We start from the raw sequence: 16,934 nt of genomic DNA, 5'->3' as shown, positions 1-16,934 counted from the left end.
ACAGCTTAGCTTCCTAAAAATCCTTTCTACACTGTAGTTAATTAACACATTGCCTATTGTTATTTCACAAGCCACTAAAGTTATACTTTAGTCACTCACGGTCGATGTTGTCCAAGTCACTTCTTACTTTGCAAAGGCATTCTGCTGTTTTTTTAATTCATTCACAGGACGTGGACATCTCTGGCAAGGCCAGCATTAATTGCCCATCCCTACATCGCCTTGAGTAGGTGCTGGTGAGCTGCCTTCTTGAACCGCTGCAGTCTGTGTGGTGAAGGGTATTTAAATGTCAAGCACATTGCTGTCAGTCTGGAAGTCACATACAGCTCAGGATGGCAGTTTACCTTTCCTAAAGGATATCAGGGAACCAGCTGGGATTTTTATAACAATCCGGTAGTCTCATGGTCACCATTGCTGATACTTTTAATTCCAGATTTAATTAATTGACTGAATTTAAATCCCCCAGCTTCTGTGGTGGAATTGGAACACACCTAATCCAGGTCATAATTCCAGGCATTTGATTCACTAGTCTGGTAACATAACCACCATGCTACCGTAATCCTGTTTATGGTGGAAAGTCTTTTGCTCTAAGATACAAGGCGGTTCGATTGTTAACCCTTAACTCAACAAGATAGCCAACACTTTTCAGCGAAGCCCACATTCTAAGAATAAATTCAATTAAAAGATAGTCCAGATTCCCATTATTTTACAACATGGTTCAATTCCTACATGGTCACGCGCACCCATTGATGTGACTTCCTGTGTCTGTCAATTTCCAGTCAGGACAACGGTCTGGAGCTTTGTGCGAATAAAAATAACACTTTTTGTTCATTACACTTTTGAGAAATACATATCCTATCGTCGTGTTTCCGATATCTTCACACACACAGAGACCATACTGGTTTCCTTACAGACTGGATGCCGAAGCAATATTCACAATGAGTCCCTGATGTCCTCACACACGAACCTGATGGCAAGTTCCCATTGTATCTCTGAAAGTTTCGGCCATCGGGTCCGTAAGGGATTTTGTACATTATGTCAACGGCCAATGGGGATCCTTGTCTGCTGTGTATTCCTCTCAAGATGAAGAATGGAGAAAGGTTGTGAAGTCACCGTGGCGTGTTTCACAACAGCAACAGAATTACCGTCTCCTTGCAAATAAGGGAAGTGGGACAACTGGTGATGTGGTGGGATGAGAAAGAACATGCGGAACCTGCCTCAGCCAAACTGATCAAGCAACAACAAGCTGGATACCGGGAAAGTGGGTTTATTTTATGTGCAGTTACTTTCATTACTTGCATAATTTAAGAATGAGAATAAACGGGTATTTCACCATATTTTTCCCCTCCTCCTGGAATCTCCTCTGGGCAAACGCATAAATGCAGGTGTTTGTGCAGGAGCTCAAATAATTCAACAGAAGGGTGATTCTGATCACCATATAAACGAGTTTGGACCAGTGAATGTAATTGTCTCCGTGACACAGACAAAAAAGTGTATTATAGTAATCGGCACCATCAACACAATAAAGCTCCCCGAGATAGTGAAGAGCAGAATGATGGATGTTCTTTGGTCCTTCATCTCGGGATCACTGCTGCTCTCCCCAGTGTTGCGGCTCTTCAGGGCTCTGCGAGCTCTACTGGCCACTAAGATGTGCGTGGCAGTGAGAGAGTTCAACAGTAACATCGCAGGGTATGGAAGTAATGGGGAAGCTAAGGTGCTAATCCACTTGTAAGCTATCCATCTCGGTGAAGAGACATATCCCGTTACTGTACGACAGCCCCACTCTATATCCCCAACAATATAGTAGGGCTCATAACGGAAATAAACGGGAATATGCATCAGAAAGCTGAGCACACACACCGCAGTTAGAACCACAGTGGCAATTTTTTCTGTGCAAAATTTTACTTTTACTTTCTGACAACAAATGGCTATGAAGCGGTCAAAGGTGAACGACAGTGTGGACCAGACAGAGAGTTGGCTACTAACTACTTGTATAAAGGCACTAAGACGACACGCTATGGTGTAGCTCAAGAATGAACACAGGAAATGATACCGAAAGATGCTTTCCACGCTTACATTGAAACAACAGACCATGAGATCTGCTATTGCCATAGCCTCCATGTAACGAGTGATTCCTTTGGAGAGGCTGCACTTTCCCCGGGACACGATCACAATTGACATCAGGTTCGCTGTAAACAATGGAAAATCAAAACAGAGGAATCAAAGAAAATCACACCCGCTCGGAATTGCGTATTTTTCGAATTTATTCACTTATGGGATCTGGGCGTCACTGCAAAGGCCGGCATTTATTGCCCATTCCTCATTGCCCTTGAGAAGGTGGTGGTGAGCCGCCTTCTTGAACTGCTGCAGTCCATGTGGTGAAGGTACTCCCACAGTGTTGTTAGGTAGGGTGTTCTAGGATTTTGTCCCAGCGACAATGAAGGATCGGCGATGTACTTCTCAGTCAGGATGGTAGAAACCTAGAAACGCAGAAAGAAACAGAGAAAAATAGGAGCAGGAGTCGGCCATTCGGCCCCTCGAGCCTGCTCCGCCATTCAATATATCATGGCTGATCCTTTATCGCAGTACCATAATCCCGCTCTTTCCCAACTTCCTTGATTCTTTAAATGGCGTGTGACTTGGAAGGGAATTTGTCGGTGGTAGTGTTCCCATGTGCCTGCTGCCCTTGTCTTTCCATGTGGAAGAGGTCGCGGGTTTGGGAGGAGCTGTCGAAGAAGCCTTGGCGAGTTGCTGCAGTGCATCTTGTAGATGGTATACACTGCAGCCACGGTGCGCTGCTGGTGAAGGGAGTGAATGATTAAGGTGGTGGATGGAGTGCCAATCAAACGGGCTGCTTTGTCCTGGATTGTGTCGAATCGTGAGACCGAAGGCATGTTACTGAAACTGATCCCTCCCTGGGTCTCCCTGGGTGCGTTTCTGAGTCAACAAGAACCAAAAATAAAAACAGAAAATGCTGGAAATACTCAGCAGATCAGGCAGCATCTGTGGAGAGAGAAACAGAGTTAAGGTTTCAGGTCGATGACCTTTCGTCAGAACCAAGTTCACTCGCTGCTCTCTGCTCATTTAACTGGCCTCAGTCGAGAGAATAAACCATGAGTGCAGCTTAAAATTTGCTGGAAATTGGCCCGCTTATTTGTAACACATGATTTGAGTGACAGCTTCAAGATTTGTTCAATGATCTTTTGGGAGACCCATTACTGAGCAGAAGCCTTTTCATTGTGTTAAGTTAGAGAACACCGTTGATTAAAATAGACACTAAGCCGCTTCTTTGATTTCAAATTCAGACACAGAAGGTGTAATTTTAACCTAAGGATCGATTGGAGCGCAAGTGTTATAGCCCATCGACTTCAAGGAAGAGTACGATCGGTCGTGGAGTCAGACCAGCGTTGCACCCACTCCCGTCCATTTCCCCAAGCCCGGGTTATGTTAAAGTTGCCCACAAATTCATTTCACAGCGTGAGAAAAGTTTAGTGAGTCAGGGGAAACAAAATATTGGGAGAGAGGCACGACATGCGTGTCCACATCTGTAAGAGAAAAAAGACAGGTTAAAGTTTCGCGTGGTGGGCCCAGGCGTCTTAGATCTGATCATCACTCTTAGTCCAGGGAGCAGATTGCAAGGCGTCTCACAAAGGAGAAAACTCGCTTTCAGGGAGCACTCGATTATCACCAACGTTGTCATTTTAAAGCAAATGAGGAAAAGTGAGAGATTTTTATTCAATAAATTGCGACCATTAATTGGCAAAGCAAGGAACGAAGACACGGAGACAAACCGCACATGGAGAAAGCAGCAATACATTCAAATGACGGTCCACTTAATATATACTTACCGGGAACACCAAAAATTACACGAATGGGATAGCAAATCACGGATTAATCGAGAACGGCGGAGCGTCCCATTTCCTGCATGAACCAGAGAATCGTGGAAGCCAATTTCTGGGGTTGGCCACAAAGACACTTCAGCGAAACGGTTGCTGTTTTATACACGAGCCAATACCCCCGGGGAGATCGTGCTCTTACATAAGGGCTCGTGTTAGCTCCGGGCCTTCGAACAAACACATTACAACATATATTTTTTCCATATCAATGGTTAAAGTGCACTCCACAATTACTTGATTCAAGCTAAACAAATTCCGGGGCGGCACTGGGCACTGGTACAAACGAATCCCACACCCACTCTCTCAATCTGTTATACGCTGCCGCTTCTTGGTGACACGGTGCTTTGATTCATTCTCCAAAGGCTCCACCGCTTCAGTTATAAAATTAAAAGGTGAAATAAAGGAGACGGGGGAATAAAATATGACCCCGTCCATTAGCATGACACAGTCAAAGTGTACATGGTAACGAAAAAATAATCTGAGAGTGATAGAGCTAATCGCATTGACTTCATGGGGGACAATACCGAAGTTGGGAGGGGAAGTAAAACAAAATGGGTCTTCAATCACCCGACTGCATCTTTCATTCATGTGCAAGAGCCATAAAGGAGCCATAAGCCAAGCACCCCAGCCACCCGCCCCTTCAACCAGCGTCTGCCCCACCTGTGACAGAGACTGTAGGTCCCGCACTGGACTCATCAGTCATCAGTTACCATGAACTCATTTTTAGTGTGGAAGCAAGTCATCCTGGTTCTGCGGGACTGCCTAAGAAGAAGAGGCCAGCGGAGCACGTTCGACCATTGAGCGAACATTGGTCACCGTCATAACCCGAGTGGTTATTTAATCAATATTTTTTAAAATGCACTTTACCCAAAGGCTAATGATCTGCTCTATCACACCCTGACCTCCACCAATGTTGCCCGAGAGCGCATTACACCCATTATTTTCTCTCTCAGATTTGAACTTTTATGGTGGGCCATTTGTTTCGCGATTCAGCGCCAAAACTGGTTGGGTGCGAGAGGTATTGGCTTCTGCTCTCCTCTGACAAAACTGCTCGCTATTCCAGGATCGTACAGGAGTCCAGTATTACACCTGTCTCTCCTTCTCCACTGCAATCCGTCTTATTAAACACCTCTCCCCCGATCCCTGCAGCCTCACCTTCAATAACAAGTGCGTGGAGCTCATGGACTTCTTTGCGATGAAGATTGAGACCATCTGTTCAGCTGCCTCTGTCGCTTCCCTCCCTTCCCCTGGCCCACCAAGACAAACTTCCCCCAAGGCTCTGCCCTGCCTAGCCCTGAACTCGCAGCTCTCTCTAGTTTCTCCCTATCTTGCCTCATGCCCGCTCCGACTTCATCTTATCTATGAGACCCAACTCCTGCTCCCTCCATCCTATTAACATCAAACTGCTGACCACCCAACTTCCCTTCCTGGCTGCCATGTTAGCGGATATTGTTAACGGCTCTCTCTCCTCAGGTACTGTCCCCCTTTCCCTCAAATCTGCCAGCATCATCCCCAGCCTCAGAAAAACAACTTTTGACCCCTCCGTCCTTACAAACTACTGCACCATCTCCGATCACCTTTCCTCTCCAAAATCCTTGAATTTGTTTTCACCTCCCAATTCACGATGGGCCAAAATGGCCTCCTTCCGAGCTGTAAATTTCTATGATTCTATGATTCTTGCCACGCCTGCAGCATTAGCGTTGAATCCACCAAGATCTTTGGCCCCTTCTATTTCTCAGGTACATGCTGGCCCTCAGCGACATCATCTGAAAAAATCCGCTGCTTCCAAATGCCTGCCAATGACAACCAGTTCTGCCTCATCACCACCTCTCTAGATCCCGTCACTAGCTCTGATCTGTCACGCTGCTTTTCCGACATCCGGGACTAGAAGAGCAAAAATTTCCCCCAATTAAATAACGAGAACACAGAGGTCATTGTCTTCAGTCCCCGCCACAATCTCTGTTCCCTAGACATTGACTCCATCTCTCTCCCTAGCATCTGTCTGAGGCTGAACCACTCTTGGTGTCATATTTGAGACTGAGCACAACTTCTGACACCCATATCCCGTCCATCACCAAGACCGCTTACTTCCACCATGGTAACATTGCCTGTCCCGCTCCTGCCTCAGCTCATCTGCTGCTGAAACCCTCATCCATGCATTTTTTTTAACCTCCAGGCAGGACCATTCCAATGATCTCCGTGCCGGAGTCCCACCTTGCACTCTACATAAATTGAGCTCATCCATAGCTCTGCAGCTTGCCTCATGTCCCACACCAAGACCCGTTCCCCCATCACCCTTGTGAACGATTACAAAAATTGGCTCCTCGTCTGGCAATGCCTGCTTGTAAAATTCGCATCCTTGTTTTCAAATCCCTCTGTGGCCTCACCTCTCCCTACCTCTGTAATCTAATCCAGCTCGATAACCCTCCGAGATCTCTGTCCCCCTCCAGTTCAGGCCCCTTGAGCATCCCTGATTTCAATCGCCTCAACATTGGCAGCTGTGAATCATCTGTCTGGGCCCTAAGATCTGGAATTCCCTCCCTAAACAGAGAGTATGAATAAATGGGTCTTTTTCGGGGTGGCAGGTGGTGACTAGTGGATTATCGCAGGGTTCAGTGCTTGGGCCCCAGCTATTCACAATATATATCAATGATTTGGATGAGGGAACCAAATGTAATATTTCTGAGTTTGTTGATGACAAGAAACTACGTGGGATTGTGAGATGTGAGGTGGATGCAAAGAGGCTTCAAGGCGATTTAGACAAGTTGAGTGAGTGGGCAAATACATAGCAGATGCAGTATAGCGTGGATAAATGTGAAGTTATCCACTTCGGTAGGTAAAAGAGAAAGGCACAGTATTACTTAAATGGTGATAGATTGGGAAATTTTGATGTACAGAGGGACCTGGGTGTTCTTATACACCAGTCACTGACAGCAAACATGCAGGAGCAAGGATATCTTTCTACAGTTATGCAGGACCTTGATGAGGGCACACCTGTAGTACTGTGGCAGTTTTGGTCTCCTTACCTAACAAAGGATATACTTGCCATAGAAGGAGTGCAGCGAAGGTTCAGCAGATTGATTCCTGGGATGGCAGGACTGCCGTATAAGCAATGATTGGGTCGACTAGGTCTGCATTCACTAGCGTTTGGAAGAATGAGAGGGAATCTCATTGAAACGTATACAATTCTGACAGGGCTAGACAGACTGGATGCAGGGACGGTGTTTCCCCTGGCTGGGGGGTCTGGAATGAGGGGTCACAGTCTCAGGATATGGGGTAGGAGATTTAGGACTGAGATGAGGAGAACTTTCTTCACACAGAGGGTGGTGAACCTGTGGAATTCTGTACCACAGAAGGCTGTGGAGGCCAGGTTCACTGAATATGTTTATGAAGGAGATAGATTTCTACACACAAAAGGCATCAAGGGGTATGGGGAGACAGTGGGATTATGGTATTGAGATAGAGGATCAGCCATGATCATATTGATTGGTGGAGCAGGATCAAAAGGCCGACTGGCCTAGTCCTGCTCCTATTTTTCTATGCTTCTATGTTTCTAAACCTCTCCACCTCTCCAACTCTCTCTCCTCCTTTAAGATGCACCTTAAAACCGACTTCTTTAATGAAGCTTTTTGAAACGTTTCCTAATGTCTCCTTATGTGGTTCAGTGTCAAATTTTCTTTGACGGTCGCTACTCTGAAGCGCCTTGGTTGGTTTTACTACATTCAAGATGCAATATAAATGTAAGTTGACGTGCAAAGTAAATCAAACAACCTGCACTGACTCCATGCCTACAATGGGATTCAAATCAACAAACAGGAGGAGAGCTACATCAAACTAACCAGTGCATCTTTTTTGCTCAATGACCAGTTTAAATACGGACCTGAAATTTGAGAATTATAATGCAATATTCAGCATTCAGAAAATTGTGGTCGAGAAGTGACATTAATTACATACACACGAAGTAAATAGCTCACTGCATCATAAGAGGTTTCTGCAATTGAGTGAATGGGAAGAGGGGGGATTGGACATCGCTTTTCGTGTTGAACTATTTCTGCTTTGCCTTTGCTTTCTTTTCTCCGCCTTGTTCATCCTCAGTATCGGTATGTTTCTGATTCTTTCGCGTGGATTTATTTCAATTTCTCTGGAGTAAGCGGAGGAGGGGGTGTTGGGCTGCAGCCATTCCATTTACTGCTCTTGTTTATTGTCCAGTTCCAATTTGAAGTTTGTCTTGTGTTAGAACGTAAGAACATAAGAAATAGGAGCAGGAGTAGGTCATGGCTGATCATTGACCTCAACTCCATTCACCCACCCAATCGCCACATCCCTTGATGCCCTTACTAGTCAGAAGCCCATCGACTTCTGTTTTGAATACACCCAGTGAATGAGCCTCCACAGCCCTCTGGGGTAGAGAATTCCAAAGATTCACCACCCTCTGTGTGAAGAAATTTCTTCTCATCTCATTCCTGAATGGCCTACCCTTTATCCTCAGGCTGTGGCCGCTGGTTCTAGTCTCCACAGTCAAGGGAACCATCCTCCCAGCATCCAACCTATCAAGCCCTGTAATAATTGTGTATGCTCCAATGAGATACCCTCTCATTCTTCTGAATTCAAGAGAATACAGGCCTATTTTGTTCAATCTCTTCTCAGATGATGTCCCCCCATCCCAGGAATCAGTCTCGTGAACATTCATTGCACTCCCTCCATGGCAAGTATATCCTTCCTTAGGTAAGGGACCAAAATTGTACACAGCACTCCAGGGGTGGTCTCACCAAGGCCCTATAAAATTGGAGTAAGCCTTCTTTACTCCTGGACTCCAATCCTCTTGTAATGAAGGCCAGCATACCACTTGCCTTCCTAATGGCTTGCTGCACCTGCACATTCACTTTCAGTGACTCATGTACAAGGACACCCAGGCCCTTTTGAGCATTTGCATTTCCCAATCTTTCACTATTTAGGAAATACTCTGTCTTTCTGTTTTTTCTACCAAAGTGGATAACTTCACATTTATCCACATTATATTCCATCTGCCATGTTCACGCCCACTCACTGAGCCTGTCGAGGTCCCCTTGAAGCCTCTCCACATCCTCTTCACAATTGACACTGCCACCTAGGTTTGTATCATCAGTTAATTTGGAAGTGTTACATTTCGTCCCCTCATCCAAATCACTGATAAAGATTGTGAATAGATGGGGCCCCAGCCCCGATCCTTGCAGTACCCCACTAGTCACAGCCTGCCATCCTGAAAATGTACCGTTTATCCCTACTCTTTGTTTTCTGTCTGTTGACCAATTCTCAATCCATACTAGCATATTACCCTCAATTCCATGTGCCCTAATTTTGTTCACTAACCTCTTGTGTGGCACCTTATCAAAGGCCTTCTGAAAATCCAGATACACCACATTTACCGGTGCCCCTTTATCTACTCCACTAGTTACATCGTCAAAGAACTCCAGTAGGTTTGTCAAACAGGATTTCCCTTTCATAAATCCATATTGATTCTGCCCAAACTTACTATTAGTTTCTAAGTGCCCAGTTATTGCATCCTTTGTAAGAGATTCCAGCATTTTCCCAACTACTGATGTGAGGTTAACAGGTGTGTAGTTCCCCGTGTTCCCTAATTATTCTGGTGAATTTGCGTGGTCCACCCTCCACGGCCAATATATCCTTCCTGAGGTGTGGTGCCAGAAATGAATGCAATGCACCAGGCAGTGTCTAACCAGAACTCTCTACATGTGTAACCTAACATTGCTCCCTTGTATTCCAGCCCTCTTGGGATAAAGATCAACATTCCATTGGATTTTAAATTATTTTTTAAGAACATAAGATAGAGGGGCAGGAATAGGCCATTTGGCCCTTCGAGTCTGCTCCACCATTCAATAAGATCATGGCTGAACTTCTTCCTCATCTCCACTTTCCTGCACTAGCCCCATATCCCTTGATTCCCTTAATATCCAAAAATCTTTTTGTACCTGCCCAATAGCATTTACACATTTCTGTACTGGGGACCCTAAATCTCTCTACTGCTCCACAGTTCCTAGCTTCTTGTCATTTATAAACTATTTGATCTATTTTTTTAGGTCCAAAATGGAAGATCTCACACTTTCCTACCGTTAACACCATCTGCCACAATTTTACCCACTTAATTAAACTGTCAATGCCCGTTTCGAACTTTCTGCACTCATGTATGCGATTTACTGTGCTACCTAAGTTAGTTTCATCAGCAAACTTATATATATAGCTCTCTAATTCCTTTATCCAAGTTCCTTATAATTATAGTGGAAAGATGTGCCCCAGTACCGCTCCCTGGGCTCACAACTAGTCACACTCTGCTAATGTCGTTCTGATCTTTCATTTTCCAGGTTTCAATCTCCTCCTCAGCTTCTAAACATATTATGATAGAGTGCTTTGTAATAACTTAAACTTTACAATGTTTCACAACTGTTCATCTTTCTACAAAAACACAGGGGAGCATATTCCCATGGGTGCTTGACAAAATGCAGACAGTTTCTCTTTTCCCTAAAAGTGAAGATATCCAATAGATAACGGGTAGATATCCTTTGGTCCTTATGAGTGTTTGCATTATCTACACAATGGAAATATTCCCTTCGGTCTTGATGAGGGATGATATTATACACACAATGGGAAGATGCCCTTTGGTCCCTATGAAAGAAGATATCATATGCACAGCCAATGAACCTTTAGAACAGGGGTCATTTCAATTTGACCATGTGAGTGAATCCCGCCCCGGTCCCTCATCGTCGCTGGGTCAAAATCCTGGAACTCCCACCCTAACAGCACTGTGGTGGTACCCTCACCACACGGACTGCAGCAGTTCAAGGAGGCAACCTACCACCACCTTCTCAAGGGCAACTGGGGATGGGCAATAAATGCTGGCCTTGCAAGCGACGCCCACACTTCATGAACGAATAAAAAAAAGATTCTGTTTCGCCCTCTTGAGTGACAATATTATATCACAATGGGAAAATTCCCTTAGGTCCATATTAGTAAACATAGCAGATCCACATCGGGGTGGTTGCAACAGGTCTGTAAATGTGAGGACTTCAGGAACTGATCAGGAATACTGTTGTTCCCTATGTGCTAGGATATCAGGAACATAACGATATGATATGCAAGTCTGAAAAATGTAAGCAATTTCACAGATAAATATTGAAGTAAATTTTCTGCTAATTGCATTGTCTGTGAGGATGCACAATGCTTCTCGACATGCAATGTACCCGACGGTTAGTTCAAGTTGAGCTGGACCCGGCCTCCGGACAAGGTCACTTTCGAAGAGGGGTAATTTGAATTTGACCAGGAGAGCAGACCCCGCACAATATTTCCACCCCTCCCCACCAATCCTTGAGCTTTGAATCTAATTGTGCAACTCCTACCACCAAAAATCAAATCATCACCTCCTAATTTGAACGAATCTTTTACACACAAAGCTCAGATTCACGGATTGGTCAGGCAGTGCAGTGGCCATGTTATTGAACTAGTAATATCAGAGCCTGTGAGTTCAAATCACACCGTGGCCATTTGAGAATTTCACTTTTGTTTAGAAAACGAATCTGGAAATAAAAAGCAGTAAAAGTGACCACGAAGCTCGCCCATTGTAAAAACCAAATTGATTCGCTGATGTCCTTTAGGGAAGGAAACCTGCCCTCTATGCTGGTCTATTCGTGACTTCCGTCCCACAGTAATGCTGCAGTGACGTAGCAAGCTACTCAGTTGTATTAAACCGCTACCGGCGGTTCAAGTTGAAGGTCAATCACAACCTGATCAGAGCAACTAGGGATGGGCAATAAAGGCCGGACTTGCTGTTACGTCAACTGCTCATCAAACTCCTTCCTTCTCTGGTTTGCAACAACATGCTTCGAGTAAGCACGAGACATTTGATGGTGGCGCATACAGAACAGATTTTATTCATATACAGCATAGGTGATCAATCTACACTGTATACAGAGAGTAGCTTTTCAGTTTCACTATAGAGATCTCCCATTAACTGTTGAGCACCCTGCTCCTTTATACACCTACTGTGCCTACATCAAAGGTACGTGTGACAGATAAGACCTCCTGATGTATCTGTTCCCGAATCAGTGGAAGATCGTCTATTTACATAAGCAGCCTTAATTATTTACTTCAAAGATATTTCGCTCAAACAAGCCTTCCCGACCCAGATACTCTGGATTCGATTGAGAAATCGTTTTCTTAAAGGCTTAGCTTCCGAAACATCCTTTCCACACTATTGTTAATAAATAAATTACCTATTGTTATTTCACAAGCCACTAAAGTTATACTTTAATCACTCACGGTCGATGTGGTCCAAGTCACTTATTACTTTGCTGAGGCATTCTGCTGTTTTTTTTATTCATTCACAGGACGTAGGCATCTCTGGCAAGGCCAGCATTAATTGCCCATCCCTAAATGTCCTTGAGAAGGTGCTGATGAGCTGCCGTCTTGAACCGCTGCAGTCTGTGTGGTGAAGGGTATTTAAATGTCAACCACATTGCTGTCAGTCTGGAAGTCACATGCAGGTCAGGATGGCAGTTTACCTTTCATAAACGATATCAGGGAACCAGATGGGTTTTTATAACAATCCGGTAGTCTCATGGTCACCATTACTGATACTTACTTTTAATTCCAGATTTAATTAATTGACTCAATTTAAATCCCCCAGCTTCTGTGGTGGGATTGGAACACACCTAATCCGGGTCATTGCTCCAGGCATTTGATTTACTAGTCCGGTAACATAGCCACGATGCTACCGTAATTCTGTTTATGGTGGAAAGTCTTTTGCTCTAAGATACAAGGCGGTTCGATTGTTAACCCTTAACTCACCAAGATAGCCAACACTTTTCAGCGAAGCCCACATTCTAAGAATAAATGCAATTAAAAGATAGTCCAGATTCCCATTATTTTACAACATGGTTCAATTCCTACATGGTCGCGCGCACCCATTGATGTGACTTCCTGTGTCTGTCAATTTCCAGTCAGGACAACGGTCTGGAGCTTTGTGAGAATAAAAAACACTTTTTGTTCCTTACACTTTTGAGAAATACATATCCTATCGTTGTGTTTCCGATATCTTCAAACACACACAGCCCACACTGATTTCTTTACAGACTGGATGCAGAAGCAATATTCCCAATGAGTCCCTGATGTCCTCACACACGAACCTGATGGCAAGTTCCCTTCGTATCTCTGAAAGCTTCGGCCATCGGGTCCGTAAGGGATTTTCTACATTATGTCAAGTGCCAATGGGCATCCTTGTCTGCTGTGTATTCCTCTCAAAATGAAGAATGGAGAAAGGTTGTGAAATCGCCGTGCCGTGTTTCACAACAGCAGCAGAACTACCGCCGCCTTGCAAATAAGGGAAGTGGGACAACTGGTGATGTGGTGGGATGAGAAAGAACGTGCGGAACCTGCCTCAGCCAAACTGATCAAGCAACAACAAGCTGGATACGGGGAAAGAGGGTTTATTTCACGTGCAGTTACTTGCATTACTTGCATAATTTAAGAATGAGAATAAACGGGTATTTCACAATATTTTTCACCTCCTCCCGGAATCTCCTCTGGGTCAACGCATAAATGCAGGTGTTTCTGCAGGAGCTCAAATAATTCAACAGAAGGGTGATTCTGATCGCCAAATAAAGCGAGTTTGAACCAGTGAATGTAATTGTCTCCGTGACACCGACAGAAAAGTGTATTATTGTAACCAGCACCGTCAACACAATAAAGCTCCCCGAGATACTGAAGAGCAGAATGATGGATGTTCTTCGGTCCTTCATCTCGGGATCACTGCTGCTCTCCCCAGTGTTGCGGCTCTTCAGGGCTCTGCGAGCCCTACTGGCCACTAAGATGTGCCTGGCAGTGAGAGAGTTCAACAGCAACATCACAGGGTGTGGAAGTAATGGGGATGCTAAAGTGCTAATCCACTTGTAAGCTATCCATCTCGGCGAGGAGACATATTCCGTTACTTTACGACAGCCCCACTCTATATCCCTAACAATATAGTAAGGCTCATAACGGAAATAAACAGGGATATGCATCAAAAAGCTGAGCACACACTCCGCAGTTAGAACCACAGTGGCAATTCTTTCGGTGCAATATTTTAATTTTGCTTCATGACAATAAATGTCTATGAAGCAGTCAAAGGTGAACGACAGTGTGGACCAGACAGTGAGTTGGCTACTAACTACTTGTATAAAGGCACAAAGACGACACGCTATGGTGTAGCTCAAGAATGAATGCAGTAAATGATACCGAAAGATGCTTGCCATGCTTACATTGAAGAGACAGACCATGAGATCTGCAATTGCCATAGCCGCCATGTAACGAGTGATTCCTTTGGAGAGACCGCACTTTCCCCGGTACAGGATCAAAATTAACATCAGGTTCGCTGTAAACAATGGAAAATCAAGACAGAGGTATTAAATAAAATCACATCCGCTCGGAATTACGTATTTTTCGAATTTATTCTCTTATGGGACCTGGGCGTCACTGGCAAGGCCAGCATTTATTGCCCATTCCTAATTGTCCTTGAGGAGGTGGTGGTGAGCCGCCTTCTTGAACTGCTGCAGTCCATGTGGTGAAGGTACTCCCACAGTGCTGTTAGGTTGGGCATTCGAGGATTTTGACCGAGCGACAATGAAGGATCGGCGATATACTTCTAAGTCAGAATGGTAGAAAAATAGAAACACAGAAAGAAATGGAGAAAAATAGGAGCAGGAGTCGGCCATTCGGCCCCTCAAGCCTGCTCCACCATTCAAGATAATCATGGCTGATAATCAATCGCAATACCATATTCCCACTCTCTCCCCATACTCCTTGATGCCTTAAATGGCGTGTGACTTGGAGGGGAATTTGGAGGTGGTGGTGTTCCCATGTGCCTGCTGCCCTTGTCCATCTAGGTGGAAGAGGTCGTGGGTTTGGGAGGAGCTGTGGAAGAAGCCTTGGCGAGTTGCTGCAGTGCATCCTGTAGATGGTACACACTGCAGCCATGGTGCACTGCTGGTGGAGGGAGTGAATGATTAAGGTGGTGGAAGGGGTGCCAATCAAACTGGCTTCTTTGTCCTGGATTGTATCCAATCGTGAGACGGAAGCATGTTACTGAAACCGATCCCTCCCTGGGTCTCCCTGGGTGCGTTTCTGATTCAACAAGAACCAAAAATAAAAACAGAAAATGCTGGAAATACTCAGCAGGTCAGGCAGCATCTGTGGAGAGAGAAACAGAGTTAAGGTTTCAGGTCGATGACCCTTCATCAGAATTAAGTTCAGTCGCTGCTCTCTGCTCATTTAACTGGCCTCAGTCGAGAGAAAAAACCATGAGTGCAGCTTACGAGGATCAATTGGAGCGCAGGTGTTATAGCCCATCGACTTCAATGAAGAGTACAATCGGTCGGGGAGTAAGACCAGTATTGCACCCGCTCCCGTCCGTTTCCCCAATGCTGGGTTATGTTAAAGTTGCCCACAAAGTCAATTCACAGCGTAAGAAAAGTTTAGTGAATCAGGGGAAACAAAATCTTGGGAGAGAGGCACGACATGTGTGTCCGCATCTGTAAGAGAAAAAAGACAGGTTAAAGTTTCGCGTGGTGGGCCCAGGCGTCTTAGATCTGATGATCACTCTTAATCCAGGCATCAGATTGCAAGGCGTCCTACAAAGGAGAAAACTCGTTTTCAGGGAGCACTCGATTATCAACAACTTGTCATTTTAAAGCAAATGAGGAAAAGTGAGATATTTTTATTCAATAAACTGCGACTATTAACTGGCAAAGCAAGGAACGAAGACATGGATACAAACTGCACATGGAGAAAGCAGCAATACATTCAAATGACGGTCCACTTAATAATATATTCTTACCAGGAACACCAACAATTACAAGAATGGGATAACAAATCACTGATACGTCGAGAACGGCGGAGCGTCCCATTTCCTGCATGAACCAGAGAATCGTGGAAGCAAAGTTCTGGGTATGGCCACAAAGACACTGCATCGAAACGGTCGCTGTTTTATACACGAGCCAATCCCCCCGGGGACACCGTGCTCTTACATAAGGGCTCGCGTTAGCTACGGGCCTTCGAACAAACACATTACAACATATATATTTTCCAAACCAATGATAAAAGTGCACTCCACGATTATTTGATTCAAGCAAATCAAAATCCGGGGTGGCACTGGGCGCCCAGGTTAATTAATACCCTCGCCCTCTCACTCTGTTATACATGCCGCATCTTGGTGATACGGTGCTTTCACTCATTCTCCAAAGGCTCCACCGCTTCAGTTATAAAATTAAAAGGTGAAATAAAGGAGAAGGGGGAATAAAATATGACCCCGTCCATTAGCACTACACGGTCAAAGTGTACATGGTAACCAGACAAAAACCTGAATGTGATAGAGCAAATCGCATTGACTTCAGGAGGGACAATATCGAAGTTGGGAGGGGAATTAAAACAAAGGCTGCATCTTTCATTCAAGTGCAAGAGCCATTAATGAGCCATAATCCAAGCACCACAGCTATCCGCCCCTTCAAACACCATCTGCCCCACCTGTGACAGAGACTGTAGTACCCGCATTGGACTCATCAGTCATCAGTCACCTGAGAACTCATTTTTAGTGTGGAAGCAAGTCATCCTGGTTCCGCGGGACTGCCTAAGAAGAAGAGACCGGCGGAGCACGGTCGACCATTGAGCGAACATTGGTCACCGTCGTTCCCCGAATGGCTATTTGATCAATATCTTTTAAAAATGCACTGTACCTAAAGGCTAATCATCTGCAGCCTCACCTCCAATAACAAGTGCATGGAGCTCATGGACTTCTTTGTGATGAAGATTGAGACCATCTGTTCAGCTGCCTCTGTCGCTTCCCTCCTTTCCCCTGGCCCACCAAGCCAAACTTCCCCCAAGGCTCTCCCCCTGCCTAGCCCTGAACTCGCAGCTCTCTCTCGTTTCTCAATTTCTTGCCTCATGCCCGCTCCGAGTTCATCTTATCTCTGAGACCCAACTCCCGCTCCCTCGATCCTATTAACATCAAACTGCTGACCA

At 45.0% G+C, this 16,934-nt stretch overlaps 2 protein-coding genes across 2 annotated transcripts; both read right to left on the bottom strand.

The window, feature by feature from the left end:
* Window positions 1–1,428: 1,428 nt before the first annotated feature.
* On the bottom strand, window positions 1,429–12,765 carry LOC147095758 (putative G protein-coupled receptor 139). The gene is made up of 2 exons (XM_085973709.1): window positions 12,732–12,765; window positions 1,429–2,186 (listed from the first exon to the last, which is right to left on the bottom strand). The coding sequence occupies exons 1-2, from the start codon at window positions 12,763–12,765 to the stop codon at window positions 1,429–1,431; spliced, it is 792 nt and encodes a 263-aa protein (XP_085829835.1).
* A 628-nt stretch (window positions 12,766–13,393) lies between these two features.
* Window positions 13,394–14,224, bottom strand: LOC147095757 (uncharacterized). The gene has a single exon (XM_085973994.1). The coding sequence runs from the start codon at window positions 14,222–14,224 to the stop codon at window positions 13,394–13,396; it is 831 nt and encodes a 276-aa protein (XP_085830120.1).
* Window positions 14,225–16,934: the final 2,710 nt, after the last annotated feature.

Source organism: Somniosus microcephalus, unplaced genomic scaffold (genome assembly GCF_052327205.1).
Source record: "Somniosus microcephalus isolate GS21.2 unplaced genomic scaffold, FLI_Smic_1.0 unresolved_chr1, whole genome shotgun sequence".
NCBI classification, from domain to species: Eukaryota; Metazoa; Chordata; class Chondrichthyes; order Squaliformes; family Somniosidae; genus Somniosus; species Somniosus microcephalus.
The sequence above is the reverse complement of the archived record's forward strand: the minus strand, read 5'-3'. Positions and strand labels throughout refer to the sequence as shown.